General features: G+C 34.1%; 2 protein-coding genes across 2 annotated transcripts in view; both read right to left on the bottom strand.

The window, feature by feature from the left end:
* The window catches only part of LOC142617128 (uncharacterized), a 31928-nt gene extending 23804 nt beyond the window's left edge, over positions 1 to 8124 (bottom strand). The window contains exons 1-2 of the mRNA XM_075789836.1: positions 7980 to 8124; positions 4006 to 4104 (exon numbers count right to left, since the gene is read on the bottom strand). Of these exons, the coding sequence (XP_075645951.1) occupies positions 4006 to 4104; positions 7980 to 8040 (160 nt within the window). The 5' untranslated portion in view covers positions 8041 to 8124. The remainder of the gene's footprint in view (positions 1 to 4005; positions 4105 to 7979) is intronic.
* A 103-nt stretch (positions 8125 to 8227) lies between these two features.
* LOC142616464 (uncharacterized) lies at positions 8228 to 20386 on the bottom strand. The gene is made up of 4 exons (XM_075789317.1): positions 19969 to 20386; positions 19823 to 19875; positions 11347 to 11397; positions 8228 to 8745 (listed from the first exon to the last, which is right to left on the bottom strand). Exons 1-4 carry the CDS (start codon positions 20289 to 20291, stop codon positions 8228 to 8230), a joined length of 945 nt encoding a protein of 314 aa, XP_075645432.1. The 5' UTR covers positions 20292 to 20386.
* Between the last annotated feature and the right edge of the window lie 436 nt (positions 20387 to 20822).

Genomic DNA, 20822 nt, shown 5'->3' with positions numbered 1-20822 from the left:
CAAAGAATCCAGGAAAATTGGAATTGACATTAGAACCCTTCACTGCTGGAGTAGTAGACTCTATATGAACAGAATTGCCAAGCCCTACACTCCTTTGCCTCTCTTCTTGAATGAACAAGGAGTAGACTTTGTTAATGGTTGGCAATGGTTCCATTGACAAGATTTGTCCTTTGATCTGAGAGTATGACTCGTTGAGCCCCATCAGAAATTGCATGACTGATTCTTGAAGACGAAGATCTTCAAGCTTCTGAGGCAAATTACAGGTACACTTTCCACAAGAACAAGTAGGAGTAGGCCTAAAATTCTTAAGTTGATCCCAAAATAGCTTCAACTGAGTAAAATAGTTGGTAATTGAAGACTAACCCTGACACATTGAAGCTATATCTTTCTGAAGTTGGACAACCCTAGGTCCATTCCCTTGAGAATGTGTATCTCTAAGATCATTCCAGCTTTCCAGAGCAGTGTCTTTGTAGGTGATACTCACTTGAATCTGAGGTGACACAGCCTTCATCAACCAAGAACCTACCATGTTGTCACAACGAATCCAAGCATCAACTGCTGCTAGAGTCTTTATCAATGGTGAAGAGAGAGTAATACTACCATTGACAAAGCCAAACTTATTCTTGAAAACCAATGCTTTCCTCATTGAACAAATCCAAGCATGGTAATTCTCACCAATCAATGGTTCAGACACAAGCATGGCTCCAGGACTTTTAGCATGATGAAGAAATAGAGGATTTGAGATATCCTCTACGAGTGCAGGATCTTGCACAGAGGAAGAAGATGAAGTATTAGTTGCTTCAGCCATTGACAAAGCTTCAAAGCTCTCAAGAACAAACCCTAGAAATTTTGGGAGAAAATAGAGCAGGAAGGTTCTGATACCATATGAAATTTACTGAGAAAATGATTTCATTGATCTAAGTAAAACCAGATAATTACAAGTGTTTATATACTACACTAAGCAACTAAGTAAAGCCAAAACTAACTTAACTGATCTAACAAGCTTCCTAAATAACTAACAGAGGTGTACAGTTAAGTCAATCACGTGTAGCTCACATGTTCACTAACTAATACTATACTACATGTAGTTTTTATGCTTAAACTACTTGTTGTTGAGCTCTGCATCAGCTCTGCAGCTATTTGGACTTCTGGACTCGTATAATTCACTTTGCTGCACTACTTTCTTTGATTTCTGATAAATTGAGTCTATACCTACAATTAACAAAGTTTTCTTTCTAGTTCAACGAGAGAAAAAGCAAAAATTTGTAGTTTTAAGCATACTTTTGTAGTTGAATCTGCTGTGCTAGCTACTTGAACTGAAAGCTCTTATGGTAATGGATTTAATTCCAAGAATAAGGATTGTGCAATTTTTTCTTATTGTGATTTAAAAGGTCACATTGTTCACAAGTGCTACAGGGTTCATGGATTTCCTTTGGATATAGAAATAAAGGAAGGGGAGGAGGTCAAATGCATCAAGTTGTTGCAGCTACTATGGTTCTAAACAAAAAATTGCATTTGAAACTCCTCAGTTCATTCTTTCACAAGAACAATAACAATGTTAAGAGCTAATGAAACATGTGGCTATGTTGAGTTCTCGATTGCTGAAATGGGAACTGCAAGCAAAGACATTGAAGCATCACCAACATTGGTTCAAAACTCAAAACCACAAGTTGCTAATGTGATAAAACAATCTTAGCCTTCAGGTTCATATTTACAGCCTTCAAACTTTGCAGCTTTTGATCATATGGCAGGAAATTTGTTTGATCATCTCTTGAAAATTTAGTATTTTTATCCAATTTCATTGCCCCTTCTTTAATTTCTTCCCGAGATTGGATTTTAGATATAGGGGCTATAGACCACATGATTCAATCTATTTCCTAGTTTACTACTATCACTTCTGTAGTAAATCTTACTTTTAATCTTCCAAATGGTGACAAGGCAATTGTTACACATGTAGGAATGGTATAGTTAACATCTACTCGTTCCTTGCATAATGTATTTTGTGTGCCTACTTTCTCTTTTAATCTAATTTTTGTGAGTCAGTTAACAAGAAATCTTTCTTGTTGCTTAATCTTCTTGGATACCCTTTGCTTTATCCAGGGCATACTTCCATTGCAGACAATTGGATTGGGTAGAGCAAAGGAGAATCTATATCTCTAGGACACTACTCTTACTACATACCCTTCATTCACATTTCCATCCATTATTTCAAAATTTTCTTGTATGAAAAATCTTTTAGCAGTTTTACCTACAAGTTTTAATTCCTTTTCTTCTGTAAAAACATAAAAGCCAAGATTTACATCTATGGGATGCCAGATTGGGGCATCCCTCTATATCTAGGCAATTGCTATCATCTCATTGTATTCCTCAAATTGTTGTTAATAAAAATGAGAAATTTACTTGTACATATGTCCTTTGGCAAAGCAAAAACGGTTACCTTTTCCTGATGCTAACCATATTTTCCATGGTTAACACTCAGTTTAATACTAAAATCAAATGCTTTAGATCAAATAACGCTCCTGATCTTAAGTTACTAAAATTTTTCAAATCTAAGGGTATGTACCATTAGTTTTCATGTATAGCAACATCTCAACAAAACTCAGTGGTTGAAAGGAAACATCAACATATTTTACATGTGGTTAGAGCATTAAAATTTCAATCTCAAATACCTATCCATTTTTTGGGGTGAGTGTGTGTTAACTGCTGCATATCTAATTAACAGATTGCCTTGTCCCTAATTGCATAATAAAAGCCCTTATGAGCACTTGTTTCATCATCCTCCTTCCTATGAATATGATCACCTTAGAACTTTTGGGTCCTTGTGTTTTGTTTTTACACTCTCACAACACAGGTCTAAGATTGATCCTAGAGCCCAACCTTGTCTATTTATTAGACATCCTGCTAGCATTAAAGGTTACAAGGTTTTAGATCTAGCTACTAGGTCTATCTTTGTTTTTCATGTTCAGTTTCATGAGGATGTTTTTCCTTTTAGAGACTCTTCATCCATACTTGATACTTATGTCTCTTCATTTCCCGATCCTACCTTAGAACCTTTTCCAATTGATTTTGCAAAATTTTTACAATTTCAACCTGATCCTATAGACTTAGATCCTGTCTTACCTAGTCATTAGTCTCTTGATACTCCTATACCTAAGAAATCTACCAGACCTTATAAACCTACATCATATCTTCAAGATTATCATTGTCATTTGGCTTCAAGATTGCCTTTGTCTCTTCCTACTCATGCTTATCCCATTTGTAAGTCCTTGTCCTACTCCAAACTGACCCATCCTCAAAAAGCATTCAGTATTTCTTTACTTACCAATGTTGAACCCACATACTATCACCAAGCTCCTCAGTTTCCTGAATGGCAAGAAGCTATGCAAGCTGAATTATCTGCCTTGGCTACTAATGATACTTGGATAGTCACTTCTTTGACTCCTGGCAAGCAAGCAATTAGTTGTAAATGGGTTTACAAAATTAAACTCAAGGCTGATGAAAGTATAGAAAAAGATATAGGGCTAGGCTGGTTGCTAAAGGGTGTACATAGCAAGAGGGGCTTGATTACTTTGAGACATTCTCCCTTGTGGCCAAATTTGTCACTGTTAGGACACTCTTCGTAGTGGCTGCAATTCGGGATTGGCACATCAGTCAGCTTGATGTAAATAATGCATTCCTTCATGGTGATCTTCATGAATAGATCTATATGCATTTGCCTTTGGGTTATGTCACTGCTATTCCCAGCAAGGGGAGGTTAAAGTTTGCATATTAAACAAGTCATTCTATGGATTGAAGCAAGATAGCAGACAATGGTTTGCTAAGCTGACCAATTCTATTCTTGAACAAGGTTTTGAATAGTCTAAATCAGATTACTCATTGTTTACAGGAGTAACAGAAGGCATACCTGCATGACCAATTCAATTTTTTGGAGAAAAAATTAGAGATACAAGATGAACGCTCTTACAACCCAATTCTTGAGAAAAAGAACTTTGGATAGTGACATACCTGATCCAATAATTTCTTTATCATTGCTTAGGTTTCCCGCTGGTTTTTGAATGTTCAAACGAATTTCATTGATGGGACCAGCCGATTGAATATGGATACCTTTAAGGGGAAAAAACACACACACAAAATTATCAAACTTCACTACATCCTAAGATAAATTGATATTTTGAAACATAAATATTATTACAATTTGGCTTTATCCTAGGAGTGGTGTTTATTACATGCAAATTGTTGTGAAGTCACAATTTCAATTGCTTTTTGAGGTACGTGTAAACTATGTAATATAGTTTATATAGAACAAATTTAACCCTTAGTTCACTGCAAATACTAGCTTGTCTCATTATTGTCGAGATAATGGTCTAATTCTTCACCCGTTCCCCCCTTTTTTCCTTCCTTCCCTCCTTCCCATTTACATTCAGCATAGCCATGCATATATGGGCAAATATAGAGGACCTATTTTTTTTTTCTTAACATTTTTGTAAATAATCTAACTTTTAGCTTTTTTTTTTAAATAAAAAATTTTTATTGTCCGTTTTAAAATAACTTATCTAGTTTTTCAATAAAAGTACTGTATATAAAAACTAAAAATTAAATAAGATAAGTTCATTGATTTTTTGTTGAAAAGTATTGTAAAAAAAATAAAAGTAGAGTGGGACACTAGGACCCACAGTAAGTAAAAAAGGACTTAGTATTTTGAGGAAAAATCATAAAATGGGACCCACAAATAGTTAATTTAAACTGACTTTTTGACCAAAACTTTGCAACAGAATACATGTAATATGGAACGCTAAATGCAAAACGAATGAGCTTGGGTTTTTGTGGAACTCACTTGCGACCCACAAACAGTAAATAAGTTTAAGCTAAAAGCTAGTAAAAAGTGGGTGCCAAACTCAACCTTAGCCTTTTGTGACATATTTAACATAAAAGTTATTAAAAAAAAAATTATATCTTTTGATAAATACTATGCAAATGAGGTACTAAAAATAACCAAATTCCGAACAATCATATTAATATAACTTTCTAAGTGATTTTTTTTAAAATTTTTATATTTTGAGAATCAACTTTTTAAGTAATCCACCCCCCCCCCCCCCCCCAAAAAAAACTTTTAAAGTAACATGATCAGGTGGTTAAGATATAAACAAGTTAATTAATAATAAGTCTCATTTATATTCTGTAGGTACTAACTCACATTTTCTATCGCTTTCTTTTTCATGTATAAAAATAATAAATTATTATAATGTTATATATTGGTAGAAATCATCTTTCTTTCTTCTTTTTTATTTTTTTCTACATTGATTTAAGTTGGTAATTACACATTATACTTGTGAAATATGATTTTGGTTTAATGTAAGTGTTACTAGTCATAAAATACTTGGGCATTATGCTTGTGCTATGCAACTTGACTTAAGTATTATCTATATTAGGACGTGCTTTCTTAACCAACCATACTATAAATATTAAAATTATTAAGATAGTTTTTTTTATAAAATTAAATTAAATTACAAGAACTATCAAGAATTTTAAATAAGCTTTACTATTTATTTTAAATTATAAACCCTATAAGTAGAGTTTAATTGATAAAAGCTAAACTTACACAATTATTATTTAAATAATTTGGATAAATTATATTTTAAACCCTATAATTCTATTATATATTTAACGTTTTAACTTAAAATATTTTCTTTTGTTTTCATATAAGTTTGGATTAGCCCGTACTTTGCATAAGCATACAAATACTATAATATTGAAAATGACATCATTTCAGTTGTATTCCTTTAACTGCAACGACTTTCTAAGAATTCTAACAAATTTAATTTGTTAGTATTTTTAGTGTTTCCAAGACATCTAAAGTTCAAATTTCCTCTCTCCATTGTAATTATTGAATTATTAATAAATAAAAAAATTCACATTACACATTAATTTAAATAAATTAATATCATTCCCAAAACATTAAATTAAGATTTCCTATTTCTAAATAGATCCATGCCATTATCGATTATTAAAATAGTCTCTTATAGAAATAATTTCTTACAAAAGCACTCTTAATTTTTCTAATTATAGGATGTTTTAGGGGTTGTATTTTAGCAAAAAAGCTATATAGCACTCATAGAACCAAAAATCATGCTTTATCGAAGTTGCTAAATCTGAATATTTTTAACAATTCAATATAGTAAACTGCTAAAAATAAAACCCAAATTTTATGAGTAAGGTTTTTATGCAACCTCAATTGCAAGAATTTTTATACAACCCAATACACAACAATTAAAAAAAGTCATTCACATGTATTATTTTAGTAAATCATATGACTCATTATAAATGTCATGGACTATAAATCATGTAGATGGTTTTTTTTAACTGCCATATAGTGGATTGCATAAAAATCTCTCATTTTTTTTATTAACACTATCTCTCTTCCTTCAATAAAATAAAAAAGCTCACATTTTTTCTCTTCTCTGTCTCACGCCGCTTCTCTCTCTCTCTCTCTCTCTCTCTGAGACAAACGATGAAGATTAAGAGGTGGGTTTGTGGTGTTGTGGGCTCATGGATCGGATAAGTATTGCAATGGCAGGTTAGCAGTGTGATGGGTTCGTGGGTTGGAGTGAGTTTTCTCTTCTCTCAATGGCTATCTGGTTTTCTCTCTTGATCAAATCCAAGCTCTATTGATATGGTGCTTTTTGGTTTTGGTTGATCTAGTGGATTTCGTTTGTGGCAATGATGGTGGCAAAGCTGCTGCCTGGTGGGATGGCGAGTTGGTGGGTTTTGTGGCTGTTGAGTTGTGTTTGTGTGTTTTTTTCAATAAAATAAAAAAAAAAAAAAAGAGTTGTGGTTATTTGAAAGATTTGCATTGGGTTTTTTTTTTTTTTTGGATGGTGAGTTTGTATCTAAGGAGTTGTGGCGGTTGCCATGATTGTGGTGGGTGGTTGTGGATTGCTATGAATTTTTGTGGGTGTGTGATTATTATTTTAACAAGTGCTTATATTATTTTAATAGGTGATGTGATAAGAGATGAGATGTAGGTTTTATTGTTTAAGTGTGGTATTAAAATAGAAAAATTAAGTGTTTAGAGCGCTAAAAGCTAAAAATTTTACCTCTATATATTAATATATGTGAATGCTCTAAAGCCTCTAAGCACAAGAAAATTATAAAAACTCTGTAATCAAAGTTGTAAGATGTTTAAAAAAAAAATTTCTTATTAAAATTCTATTATAAAAAATTTCTATATATCTTAAAAAAAATCATTATTTATTTTAAATTATTTTGATCATTTATAATTTGTCATAATTTTTTATATTAATAATAAAATTGGGCATTGTGCTTGTGCTATGCAACTTGACTTAAGTATTATCTGTTGTAGGATGTGCTTTCTCAATGTACCGCATTATAAATATTAAAATTATTAAGATAGTTTGTTATAAATTAAAGTCTACTTAAATTTTAAGAAATTTAAAATACGATTCCAATAAAAATTATAAGGTCCTCATGGTGGATAAAGTGACGTAGTTCACCATTCTACTAAAAGATTCCCACCTGTTTAAAATTGCTGAAGTGAAAAAATTTTTAAATAGAAACTGATTACTGACTTAGCAATTTTAAACAAGTGGAAGTCTTTCAGTAGAATGGTGCACAAGTGACGTGGTCCATGAGGACTGTATAATTACTCAAGAAAAAGATAGTCAGAAATATTCCAAGTTTCAAAAACCCCTTTCCCCTAAATAAACAAAAAACCGTTGTTGCGTGATCTTAACTCAAGAATCCTTAACAAAATTAAATCCATTTGCCAAATGGGCCTCTTGTAATGCCTACAGCCTTACACCATCCCTTCTCTTTTCTTTTGGGCTATAGATTGGATCTATATACGGAGGAGAAGGGCTTGGCCCGCAAGGCCCCCTTTTTCATTGTTTTTTTTTTTTTTTTTTTCACTTAATTCATCCATTTATATAATTGAAAAGCAAGAGTAAAAGGGTGGTACTAACCGGAGTAGATCCATCGTTTCCAAAATACGAGCTGATTCCCACCTAGGAAATAATCAGGCATACAAGCCAGTGCGTACAAAGGACAGTAACCAATTCTGTCTTGAGCAATAGCCAAACGTGGACAAAGCTTGACTAAATCCAAAGCAATATCTATAGTGTTGTACCATATGGACAAAGAAATTAATCAATCATATATAGCGAAAATTTCAAATAGAAAATAACACTCAATGGATAGTTAAGACGAAGAGTTAATTCTTACCCAAAGCTTTGTTATATATAGCCTCAGAAACAATTGCAGCCCCCATGGTGCCATTTTCTGGCATTAGAATTTCCATTGGAGTGAGCAAATAGAGATAACGAGCCAAATCTAATTGCCCATTGTAAAGGGCCAGAATAAGTGGAATATTTCCCTCGTCGTTTCCCATGCTGATCAAGTTCTTGTTCTTTCCAAGCATGCAGTCTACCATTCGGTAGCTTCCACGAAAAGATGCTTGAGCTAGAGCTGTGAAACCTTCAAAATCTTTTATTTCCAAATTTTCTTCAGACATTATGTTCACCAACTCCTCCACTATATGCTCATATCCAGCTTCAGCAGCAACATGAAGAGCCGTCTTGTTCGTATCTGTGATTTTTGCACTTTTTGCATGCGGATGGGTATTAAGAAACTCCTTTACAGCATTCCAATCACCACTTTGCAAAGCTTTGTTTAACTCCGTGTAGATCTCAACGTCATCATTAATGTTTCCCTTCTTGTCATTTTCTCCTGCTAAACTTTCTTTTATTTTTATTTTTTTTTTCCAGAGAATGAAATGAAATGAAACCATTCTGACATCTACATGCCAATTATCATTTGATATTTTCTGTTGATTCTGAATTTCAATATTAATTAAATACCTAGAGGACATTGGATTTAGTACAGACAAGAGCCATACCATGTCAAAACAAGTGCAATATGAGCCTAAAACATCCCTATAAGAAAGTATGGTGAAACTTGGGGGGAAGACAAATCTATAGGTGATTAAACATGATTCTTATTAACAAAATAATTTTGAAGATGAATTAGGGACTATTTGGATTTTGTGTTTCCATCACTCATAACTCAAAATATGTGGGTCCCACGGCTGAGAAGCTTGTTTGGTTTTTGTTTCTAGTTTTTGTTTCCATCACTCATAACTCATAACTCAATTCTCTGATTTTTGAGTGATGAGTTATGGAAACTGAAAACATCTTTTATGTTTCCATCACTCATAACTCAAAATATGTGGGTCCCACGGCTGAGAAGCTTGTTTGGTTTTTGTTTCTAGTTTTTGTTTCCATCACTCATAACTCATAACTCAATTCTCTGATTTTTGAGTGATGAGTTATGGAAACTGAAAACACATTTTAGGTGTTTTCAGTTTCCAAAACTCTGTTTTCAATAGTATTTTCGTAATTAAACATACACCAAGGGACCCACCAGCCGCAACTTTTGACTAACTCTCCTTTTTTTTTCTTTTTTTCTTTTTTTCTTCTCCACTTTTCTTTCTTCTTTCTTTGTTCTTCCGTTCGGTCTTTCTTTCTTTCTTTTTTTCTTCCTTTTCGCCATTCTCATCTCAGTTCGTTCTTTCTTTCTTTTTCTTTTTCTTTTTTTTTTTTCCTTCCCTTTCGCCTTTCTCATCTCAATTCTTTTTTTTTCCCTTCCTTTTCGCCTTTCTCATCTCAAACCCATAAAAATAAAAATAAAAATCAAGAAACAAGGTTGAAGGGGTGGGTTGCTTGAATCGGTCTGAGTTTGGTGTTGAAGGACGGTTTGAATTTCGGTCTTGAATCAGTGGGTTGCTTGCCGGTTTGGGTGTGGGTTTTTTCTGGGTTTTTTTTTTTTTTTTTTTTTCCATTCCTTTTCACTGGGTTTCTGGGCTTGGGTTCTCTTTTTTTTCTTTTTTTCTTCTTTGCTTTCCTTTTCACTGGGTTACCATTCCTTTTTTTTTCTTCTCAAGTTCGTCGAGGTTGTCACAGCTGTTGATGTTGATGTTGATGTTGCTATTATGGTTGTGGTGGGTTATAGCGGCGGCTATGGCGGTGACCCCCCATTGCCAGGATCGGAGGAGAATCTTATTTATTCCACTTCAAGTGCCATGATTTCTTGGGTTCTCCATTGCTATGAATTGTAGGTGGGTTCTTCATCACCACGATCAGGTTGTGGAATTTCTTTGTATTTTTGAGTTTCAGCTTTGTGAATTGTAGTTGGGTTTGTATTCTGTAATTATTAAGTTGTTGTGGATAAGTGAATATGGGAAATATGTGGTAACATGAATGAAGAGAAAAGCAGAGAAAAACAGTGGAAAACGAAGAGAAAAGCTAAGAAAAACAAAGGGGAGAGGCAGGAGAAAAAAAAAAAAAAAAGTCATTTGACATTGGTTCAGTGTGTATGTCCCAGTGTTTTTAGTTTTTTTTTTTTGTTGAAAACATAACTGAGTGATAGTGCCAAGCGGGGTGTGGTAAAGAAAATTATGGCATTTTAAGTGATAAGTGATGAGTGACGAAAATTGAGTGAGGAGTGATGAGTGATGACAAAAAAAAAAAAAAAAAATCCAAATAGGCCCTTAGTGTTTAGGAATTAAATCTACATAAATGTGAAAGGTTTAATAAATGCAATGCTACCAATGGATTAAGTATTAGACAAAGAGAGCTAGAAGCCATGTCAAAGCCAAATTATTTTTTTGGGATCCAATATATATAATCTTCAAGATGATAAATATTAATAAATATGTAGGGTCTGTTTGGAATCCACTTATTTTACTGAAACTGAAAACTTTTTGCTAAAAGTACTGTAGATAAATGGTAAAAGTTAGCTAAAATAGTACAATGGGACTCATGAATAGTATCAAAAAGTGCAGTGAGATCCATGAATAGTAGTAAAAATAAGCTGAATAGTAAAATAAGTTGGCAAAAATAATTTTTGCCAAACGGATGTGTAATAAATCAATTGTTTAAATTTAAATTTTTGTAGTTTAAAATAATACATAAAAAGATGACTTTAAAAATCGAATAGTAAATAACATCCGATTGATATGAAAATTAGCGTGCATATTAAAAACATATAGAACATGTAGTCCAAAGGTGGGATTTTCAAAATATGAATTCAATAACAAGTTATTGGGTGATGTAACATTGTTTAGAGTTACACCATATATAACTTAAACCCAACCCTATCTAAAGAACCACTACAACTTCCATTACCTAAATAGCAAACCACCAATTAAGGTTTTAACAGAAAACTTTTAAGAAAAGACTACGATATTCTCTTGAAGGATTGTAGTTGGCAAGGGACTACATAAACAGTGTGATAGGCAAGGTGTTGATGACATTTAAATTTTGCTGGACTTACAATTTGTGGTGGAAAAATAAGATGGTGAGGGAATTGTCTTCCATTGAACATCTGACCAAATATACGAAGATGTATCATTGTTAAGAAATCAAGGAATAGCTTTTAGAGAAGCTATTATAAAAGAAACTAAGCCACTGTATCTTGTTCATAACAATGTGTGTGGACCGAAACCATCATTGCTTTGTACAAACAACTATTTTCTTTTCTTCATTGATGATTTTAGTCAAAAGATGATTTTTTTTTTCTTTCTAAAATAGAATTAAGAGGATTTTGAAATTATTTAAAAAGTTTAAACTATTGTTGATAGGTATAGTAGTTATGAAATTAAGACCTTGCGATTTGATAGAAGAGCAAAGAGTGAGAAGTTATGATCTAATTATTAAAGGCTACAAGCTCTACAATCCAACCATTGAAAAAACTATAGTCAAAAGAGATTTTAAAATTCAATGGCAAAAGTGCATGGTGTAAGGATCATTATTTTTATGTGTTGGAAAACCAGTTCCTATTTGGAGTCTAAATTTTTAGTCTCGAAAAGTGTATTGAAGAATCCTGTTGAAGACACAAGAAAATTGATTAAATTTTTTTTTTTTTTAAATTGCTTAAGAAGTTTTTGAATTTGGTATCTTGACTGCACCTCAATAGTAGGTCAACCAATCAAGAATTACAAGATAATATCAATACTTGGCTCAACACCTCTCGAACGATCAAGATACAAGAAAACGAAACATAATTTTTTGTTTCAACCTATAATGACTTGGCCCGTCTTGGGGATCCATGCAATAGGGTTCCCAAAGGTATAAAAGCCATATTTTACAGTCATTATCATAGAGAGAGAACACATGCATACTGAGAAGTTGCTGCAACTTTGTACACCTAAGGTTTGGTACTGAGTTGCTACCATTCATATTGGAGCATGTTGCTGCGAAGAACTTTGCAAAAATTAATTGCATCAATCAAGGATTTCTGTAAGGTTCAAGCCGGATTGGTAGATTCGTGCACATGGAAGAAGCTTGGTAAAAAGAGTACTCCAACTAGGTTGGAGTTGGGCTTGAATAAGTCAATAGGTTCTACTATAAGTAGTTACTTCAAGATTGGGCAATATTCCTTATACTTGTAAACTCAATCTTTGTTACTAGATTCTTTAGGGAGCATTGATCTAAATTTTACCTGTATGTGTTTTTTCTGTGAAGGTTTTCTTCATCATAACCATATCACCTATGTCAAATTTGTTTCCACTATAATAATTTACTCTAGACTAGCAATGTGGTTGTGCCTTTAATTGGACATTGCATGTAACTTGGCCAATTATTCAATTTGGGTAATTGGTTAATTTAACCGGGGTCAATTTGAACCCAACACATGGAATAGGGGCACCTAAAAAGACAGAGAATATCTTATTTTTTTAATTATACTTTATTACTTTAAACTATAATCTCATTTATACTTACTATCCTGAACTTTCAAAACGCATTGTTACCACCCTAAACTATAACTTGTGTTTCACTTTGCACCTTGCCATCAATTGGGTCTGTAAAGTTATGATTTACAACTATGTTTTATGTTGACTTTATTCCATGACAAAAAGGTGTTGTATTTGCTTTAATTTTTTCCTTGTATTTTGTGGGATTTTATTGTATTGGGTTTAGTATTAAGTTGGTGAAGATTCAAGCTTAATTGAAGATCAGTGGTTTTCGCGACTGTCTCGTTAGTAGCTAACCCGCGAAAGAGCCACGTGAGAAGCACATGCTAGAAGCTGAAGCGTCGTGCCAGCTTGGAGAATTTCACTAGTGTCTCGCAAGTAAAGCCTTCCCGCGAGACACCCGCGAAACTCTCTGGCTAGAGGATTTTTAAATGTGACTTTCTTACCCTTCACCCATACTATACATACCCTCATTATCCACAAAAGTATGAAGAGGCCATTCAGAGAGAAAAACCCTAGATAGGTTTTCAACAACACACACACCCATCTTTTAGAGAGAGAGCTACTAATTCTTAGTGAAAAATCATCCTAGCCTCTTCTCCTTCCCTCTCCCATTGTCATACCTTGAGAGAAGATTTGTACCCAAACACAACCCACACCTTTTCAGAATGTAGAGAGTTTTTTTGAGATTGGGAAGCTTTGGAGATTTGCCAAAAAAAGCCGGTAAGGCTTGGTGGATGCAATCGAGCGTATTACGGGATCCAGAAAGCTATAAAAGACATGATTCCGTGAAGTCCGTTGGTAGCAGGAGCTTGAAGGGCTCAAGTACATTGGGTAGAGTAGGCTTGGAAGGTCTTTTGTTATTCATGTACTCCAACTTTATTCTCTAGTGGATCGATTACCGCTTGGAGGGCGGCGGAGAGGTTTTTTGCCGAGTTCTTCGGTTTTCTCTTCGATAACACATCGGCGTGTTATCTTGTGTTTGCATCCTTCTTCCCTTACTCTTATGCTTTACCTTTATTGTTTGTTGTTTATGTTTATGCACTAGAGTAGTATCAGTTGTTTGCGCTTCACTTACTTTTGTTTCCGCATTTAGATAAGTTAGAGTAAAAGCAATTTAGCCATAATCTTTTAATTTAGGGGTCTAAACAAGCTCTTGTGTTTTTAACACAATTCTGAGCTTTCAATTGGTATCAGAGCGGGTACAGTTGTATTGGTTTCATTACCTAAGTGTGATCCTTGACCCCTTCATGTGTTTTGTCATGGATAGTGTTTGGTATGCTTTTATGGATCTTGTTGATTGTAACATGCCATGTGTTTGTGAAAATGCCTCTATGAGTGTTAATCCTCAAAATTATGATGCCATGCTACATGAATCTTTGGTTGTTGTTGATATTCCAAACATCAAACTTTTGAAGAAAGAAGCTAAGAAGTTTTATAAGAATTTGAGAAAGTTTCATTGTGAAAAGGATGATTTGATCGCTAAGCTCAATGAATCCAATAAATTGGTTGAAAAGTATAAGAAACTTGCTGAACATTCTCTTGAAAAGCTAAAAGAGTTTGAATGTTTGAATATGGACTTGGATGCTAAACTGGTTTTGTCTAACAAACTAGTTGATGAGCTAAAATGTGAAAATGAATCTCTTAAGATGCATGCCAAGTGTTTGATTGCTAAACGGAGTGTTCAAAATGATGAAAACATTTGTTGCAATCATGTTGTGGTACCCGATTTTGTACTTATTGTGAGTTCTACCTTTAAGGACAAATCGGTGTACATTCCTCCACATAAAAGAAACCAAAAAGTGGAGAGAAAGGCTTTTAAGCCTAAGCCTTCAGTTAGGTCTCATTCTAGGGAGTTAAGTGGATCTAAGTTTTTCCTTACTTGCCACCATTGCGGTGTGATCGGTCACATAAGACCTTAATGTTCCATGTTGAAGAAATGACAAAACCATGTTGCTAGATCCCTCCCTAAAAAGCCTAGTGGGCCTAAACCCATTGTTTGTCACCATTGTGGTGCCTTTGGTCATCTTAGACCTCTTTGCTCTAAGTTTCGAGCTTTTAAAAGAATAAAAAGAAAAGAGAAATTTAAGCTTCTTGGAAGTTGTGCTTTGCAAGTTAAACCGGTTTTGGGGGAAAATGGTAAGTTGTTAAAGAAAGATTTTAATGTTCTTACCTCCTTGTCTATGTGCATCTCCAGTTATCATTCTTCCAACCTTTGTCTCACTTCTCATGAGACACTCATTCTAAACAATCGTTCCGTTTAGATGAGGAATGGTTCCTATGGTTGAGCTTTTGCTCTTTTGGTCTTTGATCTAATTCTTTTAATCTTTGTAGGACCCTTCATGCATTAGATACTTCATTGTCATGCATTTGTGCATCATGCATCTCTTTATATGCATTGTTTTTGTTATTTTTGCATTTGATCTTACTTTATTACTTTTGTTTTGTGTGAGTAAAAATCCAAAACCACATAAAAAGTAAAAAATTGAAAAAGTTTGATCGTATATGTTTGAGCACATGTCACATGTGAGTTTGGCCTAGTACATTCGTACTAATGGCGTAGTGCATTTGTGAGTTTAGCTTGTTTTGTATACACATTTATCTTTGTGGGACAAATCTTAAAATCTATGTGTGATTATTGTAAATCGATCTTTAAGCTTGTCATGAATGATTAGTCAATTGTCTTGTTGGTCTTAATACATGCATAGACTTGTGCCTATATCTTTTCCCACGTTTTTATGTTTTTGCTTAAAGAGCTCATCAAATGTCAACTCTCAAAAAGAGATATAGAGCTGCAAAAGCCGTTGTACATACTAGTATTTGACTAGGAAAAAGGGAAAGTGGCTTGAATTGAAATGTATGGTGCCTTAAAAAGCCAAAGGCTTATTCGCTTACAAAGTTAAAATATCAAAAGTTCAGGCATCGATCTCAAAATGAGATGTACTTTGTTCAAAAATTGATCACATGTTATGTTTTGTAAAGAAGCCAAATGAAAAGCTTCAAAGTTATATAATCATTTTCTTGTAGGAGATCATATATGTTCATTTCTATAATTGAGATAGCCCACTTGACTTAGTACTAGGTGTGTATGACTTGATTGAATTGATCATTGAAATTTCACTCTAAATTAAGAACTATTTCACACTTGATACTCACACACAACACACAAGACTTTGTTCAATGAATGTCTATTTAATTTGTGTGATTGTACATGTTCAAATGTGATATGATGTGTGTGTGCTTAACCTTATGTGGATCAAACCAAAAAGATTTTTGTTCTTTTTGTTTGCTTTTGGAAGTGATTTGTATCACTCATGTTTTTCAAAGTTTTTCAAGTTGTTTTTGTGTGAAAAACATGTTTTCAGGGTGTTTTCGTAGTGTAAGCTCAGTCACGAGTTAAAGAGTCCAATTCTCAAAATTTTCAACTTTGGACAGAGAGTTTCGCGATTGTTTCGCAACTGTTTCGCTAGTAAAGCTTACCAGCGAGACACCAACGAAATTTTGCTAGTATCTCGCTAGTATGTAACTAGCGAAAATTCCCAGATCAGCTTTTTAAAAGGCATTTCATGGGTCATTTGTCTTAATCGTCTCCCATCCTCTCCCAAACCCTTGTTTTAATGCTTCTACATCAAAACCCAACTAAATTCAAGTTTTTTTCATTCCATTAACATCTCTAAGGTAATCTTTAACTCTTTTCATTGATTTTGATCCTTAGATTATGTTTTTGGGGGTTTTATGTACATAGTTGGGATTTTCTCAAATGGGAGTTGGAAAACTTAATTTTTGTCAATATTTTTTATTGGGCTTTGTTTCAAATGATGATTTTCTTTGGATGTTAGCCCCTTGTGGCAAAAATAACATATATTTAGGCAAGATTTTCATATGTACTTGCATTGTTTAACATACATGTGTAGTGTGTGCACTCTAAGTGTTTGATAAAATGTCCAAATGACATTTTCTCATTGTTTTAGACTCCGATGAGTACTAAACTTTGGGAATCACCATAATTATTCATGTTTATCATGCTTTGATCATTGGTGGTGTGTTTTATACACTTTGCCTCGTGAGTGCTTATTCATGCATCTCACATGCATACTAGATGCACACTAGATGCACCTTTGCTGCACACACTCTAACACTTGACATGTTTTGTATTCACTCACACAAGTTAAGTTTTTTTAGACCTTTTCGCACATATAACATGTTCTTGTGACTATGTCATGCATGGTCTATATCTTGTTCCACATCCTTAGCATGTCATGTTTACTTTATGCTTTGTAGCATTGTGTCTTTATGATGTTTTATCTTTTGTTTGAGCTTCATTTTCTCATTCATCTTGCACCCCTCATGCATCATACCCTTGTTCATATCTTCTTTTCTTTCCCTCATTCCTCTTGTTTCTTTTGTCTATTCGTGACAAAAAAGGGGAGATTGTATACCGGAGAGTATACAGGTGTGTTTTGTCATTTCTATATGACTCATGTGCACATTCTTAGGAGGAGAAATTCTACCTCGTGCACATTTGTAGGGGGAGAAAGCTATAGGAGAGATGCATATACCAAGGGGGAGAAGACAACTTTTTGAGAAAACCTTGTTTTGTCTTTGCTTTACTTTATGTTTATTTTCTCATTGCTTTATGGTGCTTTGAGTTACATCTAGCATCTATACTTTGTTGCTCTCATTGCATCGTGTTTATGTGTTGGAACACACTTGTGCCCTTGTTGGATCTTATATCCTTAATGCAAATACTTTTGTGTTTTGCATTGGTCGTGTGTTCTTGTGCCTTTGTTGGATCTTGAATCCTTAATACAAATATTTTGGTGTTTTGCATTGGTTGTGTGTTGGACATGCATATATCCTTGTCTTTGTGCTTTAATGATTGCATGTTCGGATGATCATTTGCTTTGCTATATGATCATTGTAGTCATTTTCATATGACTTTTTTGGTGTATGATCAAGTTGCTCATATGTTTCACATCATGTTTACTTGATCACATTTTACTTGTTACATTATGCTTGTCCTTTTATTACTTGCTTTACCTTAAGGGTCTAATGTGTTTTGTGCAAGTTTTTCAGGTTACAGGAATATATGTTTCAAGTGCTTCACAACTTCTAGATTTAGGTGAGTGAGTTTTGTCATTGTTCCTAAACCTACGTTTACGTCTAGAGTCTGTTATAGAGTGTTTTTGTCACGGAATAGCTAAAGGGGGAGATTGTAATGTTATGATTTACAACTATGTTTTATGTTAGCTTTATTCCATGACAAAAGGGTATTGTATTTACTTTAATTTGTTCCTTGTATTTTGTGGAATTTTATTGTATTGGGTTTAGTATTAAGTTGGTGAAGATTCAAGCTTAATTAAAGATCAGTGGTTTTTGTGACTGTCTCGTTAGTAGCTAACCTGCGAAAGAGCCACGTGAGAAGCACATGCTGGAAGCTAAAGCATCATGCTAGCTTAGAGGATTTCGCTAGTGTCTTGCGAGTAAGGCCTTCCCGCGAGACACCCGCGAAACTCTCTGCTTGGAGGCTTTTTAAGTGTGACTTTCTTACTCTTCACCCATACTATATATACCCTCATTACCCACAAAAGTATGAAGAGTCCATTCAGAGAGAACAACCCTAGATAAGTTTTCAACAACATACACCCATCTTTTAGAGAGAGAGCTACAAATCCTTGGTGAGAAATCATCCAAGCCTCTTCTCCTTCCCTCTCCCATTGTCATACCTTGAGAGAAAATTTGTACCCAAACACAACCCACACATTTTCAGAATGTAGAGAGTGTTTTGGAGATTGGGAAGCTTTGGGGATTTGCCAAAAGAAGCCGGTGAGGCTTGACAAATACAATCGGGCGTATTGCTGTATCTGGAAAGTTAGAGAAGGCATGACTCCATGAAGTCCGTTGGTAGCAGGAGCTTGGAGAGCTCAAATACATTGAGTAGACTAGGCTTGGAGAGTCTTTTGTTATTCGTGCACTCCAATTTTATTCTCTAGTAGATCGATTATCGCTTGGAGGGCGGCAGAGAGGTTTTTCGCCGAGTTCTTCAGTTTCCTCTTCGATAACACATTGACGTGTTATCTTGTATTTACATCCTTCTTCCCTTACTCTTGTGCTTTACCTTTAATGTTTGTTGTTTATGTTTATGCACTAGCGTAGTATCGATTATTTGCACTTCACTTACTCTTGTTTCCGCACTTAGATAAGTTAGAGTAAAAGCAATCTAGCCGTAATCTTTTAATTTGGGGTCTAAATAAGCTCTTGTGTTTTTAACACAATTCCGAGCTTCAGGGTTGTTAACTTGAATGAAAAAAGCATATCACATGTAACTCACATGACCTTTGCAAAGTGAAAAACAAGTTGTTGCCCCCCTTGTTTTTTTTCTTTACTCAAAGAAGAAGAACATGTTAATTAAGTTTGGAAGAACTTTCCTATTCTAGCTCCTTCATCACCAACATCTTTATTCATAAAAGTATTGTCATTATCATCACTAGCTAGAAAGAAGTTCTAGTGAAAGACCATGGTAAATGGGAAGTCTACAGAATCTCAATGATTCAATAGAGAATATCAATGACCTAATAACGTTCTATTTTTTTTCCCTGTTTGAGGATTGAAAACCCATAGAATATAAAGAAATGTTATCAACAAAAAGAACAAAAAATAGAGAGGAATGATAAATGGGGGTCAACAAATGTATGATAAATACGTTTTTTTAAATGCTTATCTGACAAAAGAAGTTTTTGTTGCCACCTGCTATACTCTCAAAGGGAATTAAGACAAAGTTTTAAGGTCGAGGAGGCACAATCTAGCTTTAGAACAACATAATTGATAGATGCTTTCAGAACATCAGATTCGCTAAATACCCACTTGAACATACTTTTTTATTGTAAGTCACATGAATTGAGATATCTTGATGAAAGCATTTGTAATAACTTATAATTACAAATGCTTTCATCAAGCTGATTTTTTCTTCTTTTTTTTGCAAGTTTGTCGTAGTCTTGGTAGCCTATTTTACACAAACATATACGCGTACAGAAAAAGAAAGATAGAGACAGGTACCTGACTTACTTGAGTCAAGAAGCTCGTCTTTTCTCAGGGGAACTGGAGCAATACTGTCTAAAGTAAAGAGACCCTTTTTTTAAAATCATGAGAGAGAGAGAGAGTTGACTTTTAAGGGTGTTGAATATTTGAATGATCTAAATTACCTGCTACTTGGGTCAGGACTTTTAGGTTTGTACTTTTCTGCCAAGGTATCCCAAGCAATTCTGGCTGAGCTAATCTCCCTAATATCAGAAAATCTGTTTGGCTGGCATGACATCTGGATCACATGTAAGGCCATGGCATTAGTCTTGCTCCAAGCCTTAAAAGCAGCTTCAATTTCCGGTGCAGGAGGGTCGCTCCTTGATTCGACAATCTCCCAAAGATCTTGGGCCATCAAATGCGTCTTCAACTGAACACTCCAATCCAAATAATTGTTTTCGTTAAGAGCTTCAAGAACAGCGGCACTCAAGGCAGGCTTTGTCTCCATGTTTGATATCTCAATATAACCAAATTGTGACCGAAAGACAATAAAATGAAGATTTGGTTATATCATATATGCTACGAGTTCTTGACCGGGTTTCTTGTATATGCTACTCACTGATTATTAACTGATTGAAATTGTTACAAACTTTTTTAAAGTTTAGATCTACCCTTTAAATTCTTTTTCTTCATACTCTGTTAAAGAATATAACATAGCAACAAAGACAATATTGGTGTGTCATATCCATTTGAAAGTAATTCCAAACTTTTATTTGACCAATAAAAAAAAATTCCAAACTATTATTTATATATTTTTACTTTAAGGAAAAGGAACTATTAGCTTAGTTGTACCCCAGTTAAAGAATTTAAGAACCTAACAAAGAAACTACGTGACCACTTGTGATACCCGGTTCCAGAAAAAAATAAAATAAAATAAAAAGGATATTTATTTTTAGGGGTAACTTAGTAATTCTGATATTGGAATTAGCAATATTTGTACCCTAGTTGCATTATGTGAACCCTAGCCACCCTAAGGATT

The sequence above is a fragment of the Castanea sativa genome, chromosome 11 (genome assembly GCF_040712315.1).
Source record: "Castanea sativa cultivar Marrone di Chiusa Pesio chromosome 11, ASM4071231v1".
Taxonomy (NCBI): Eukaryota; Viridiplantae; Streptophyta; class Magnoliopsida; order Fagales; family Fagaceae; genus Castanea; species Castanea sativa.
The sequence above is the reverse complement of the archived record's forward strand: the minus strand, read 5'-3'. Positions and strand labels throughout refer to the sequence as shown.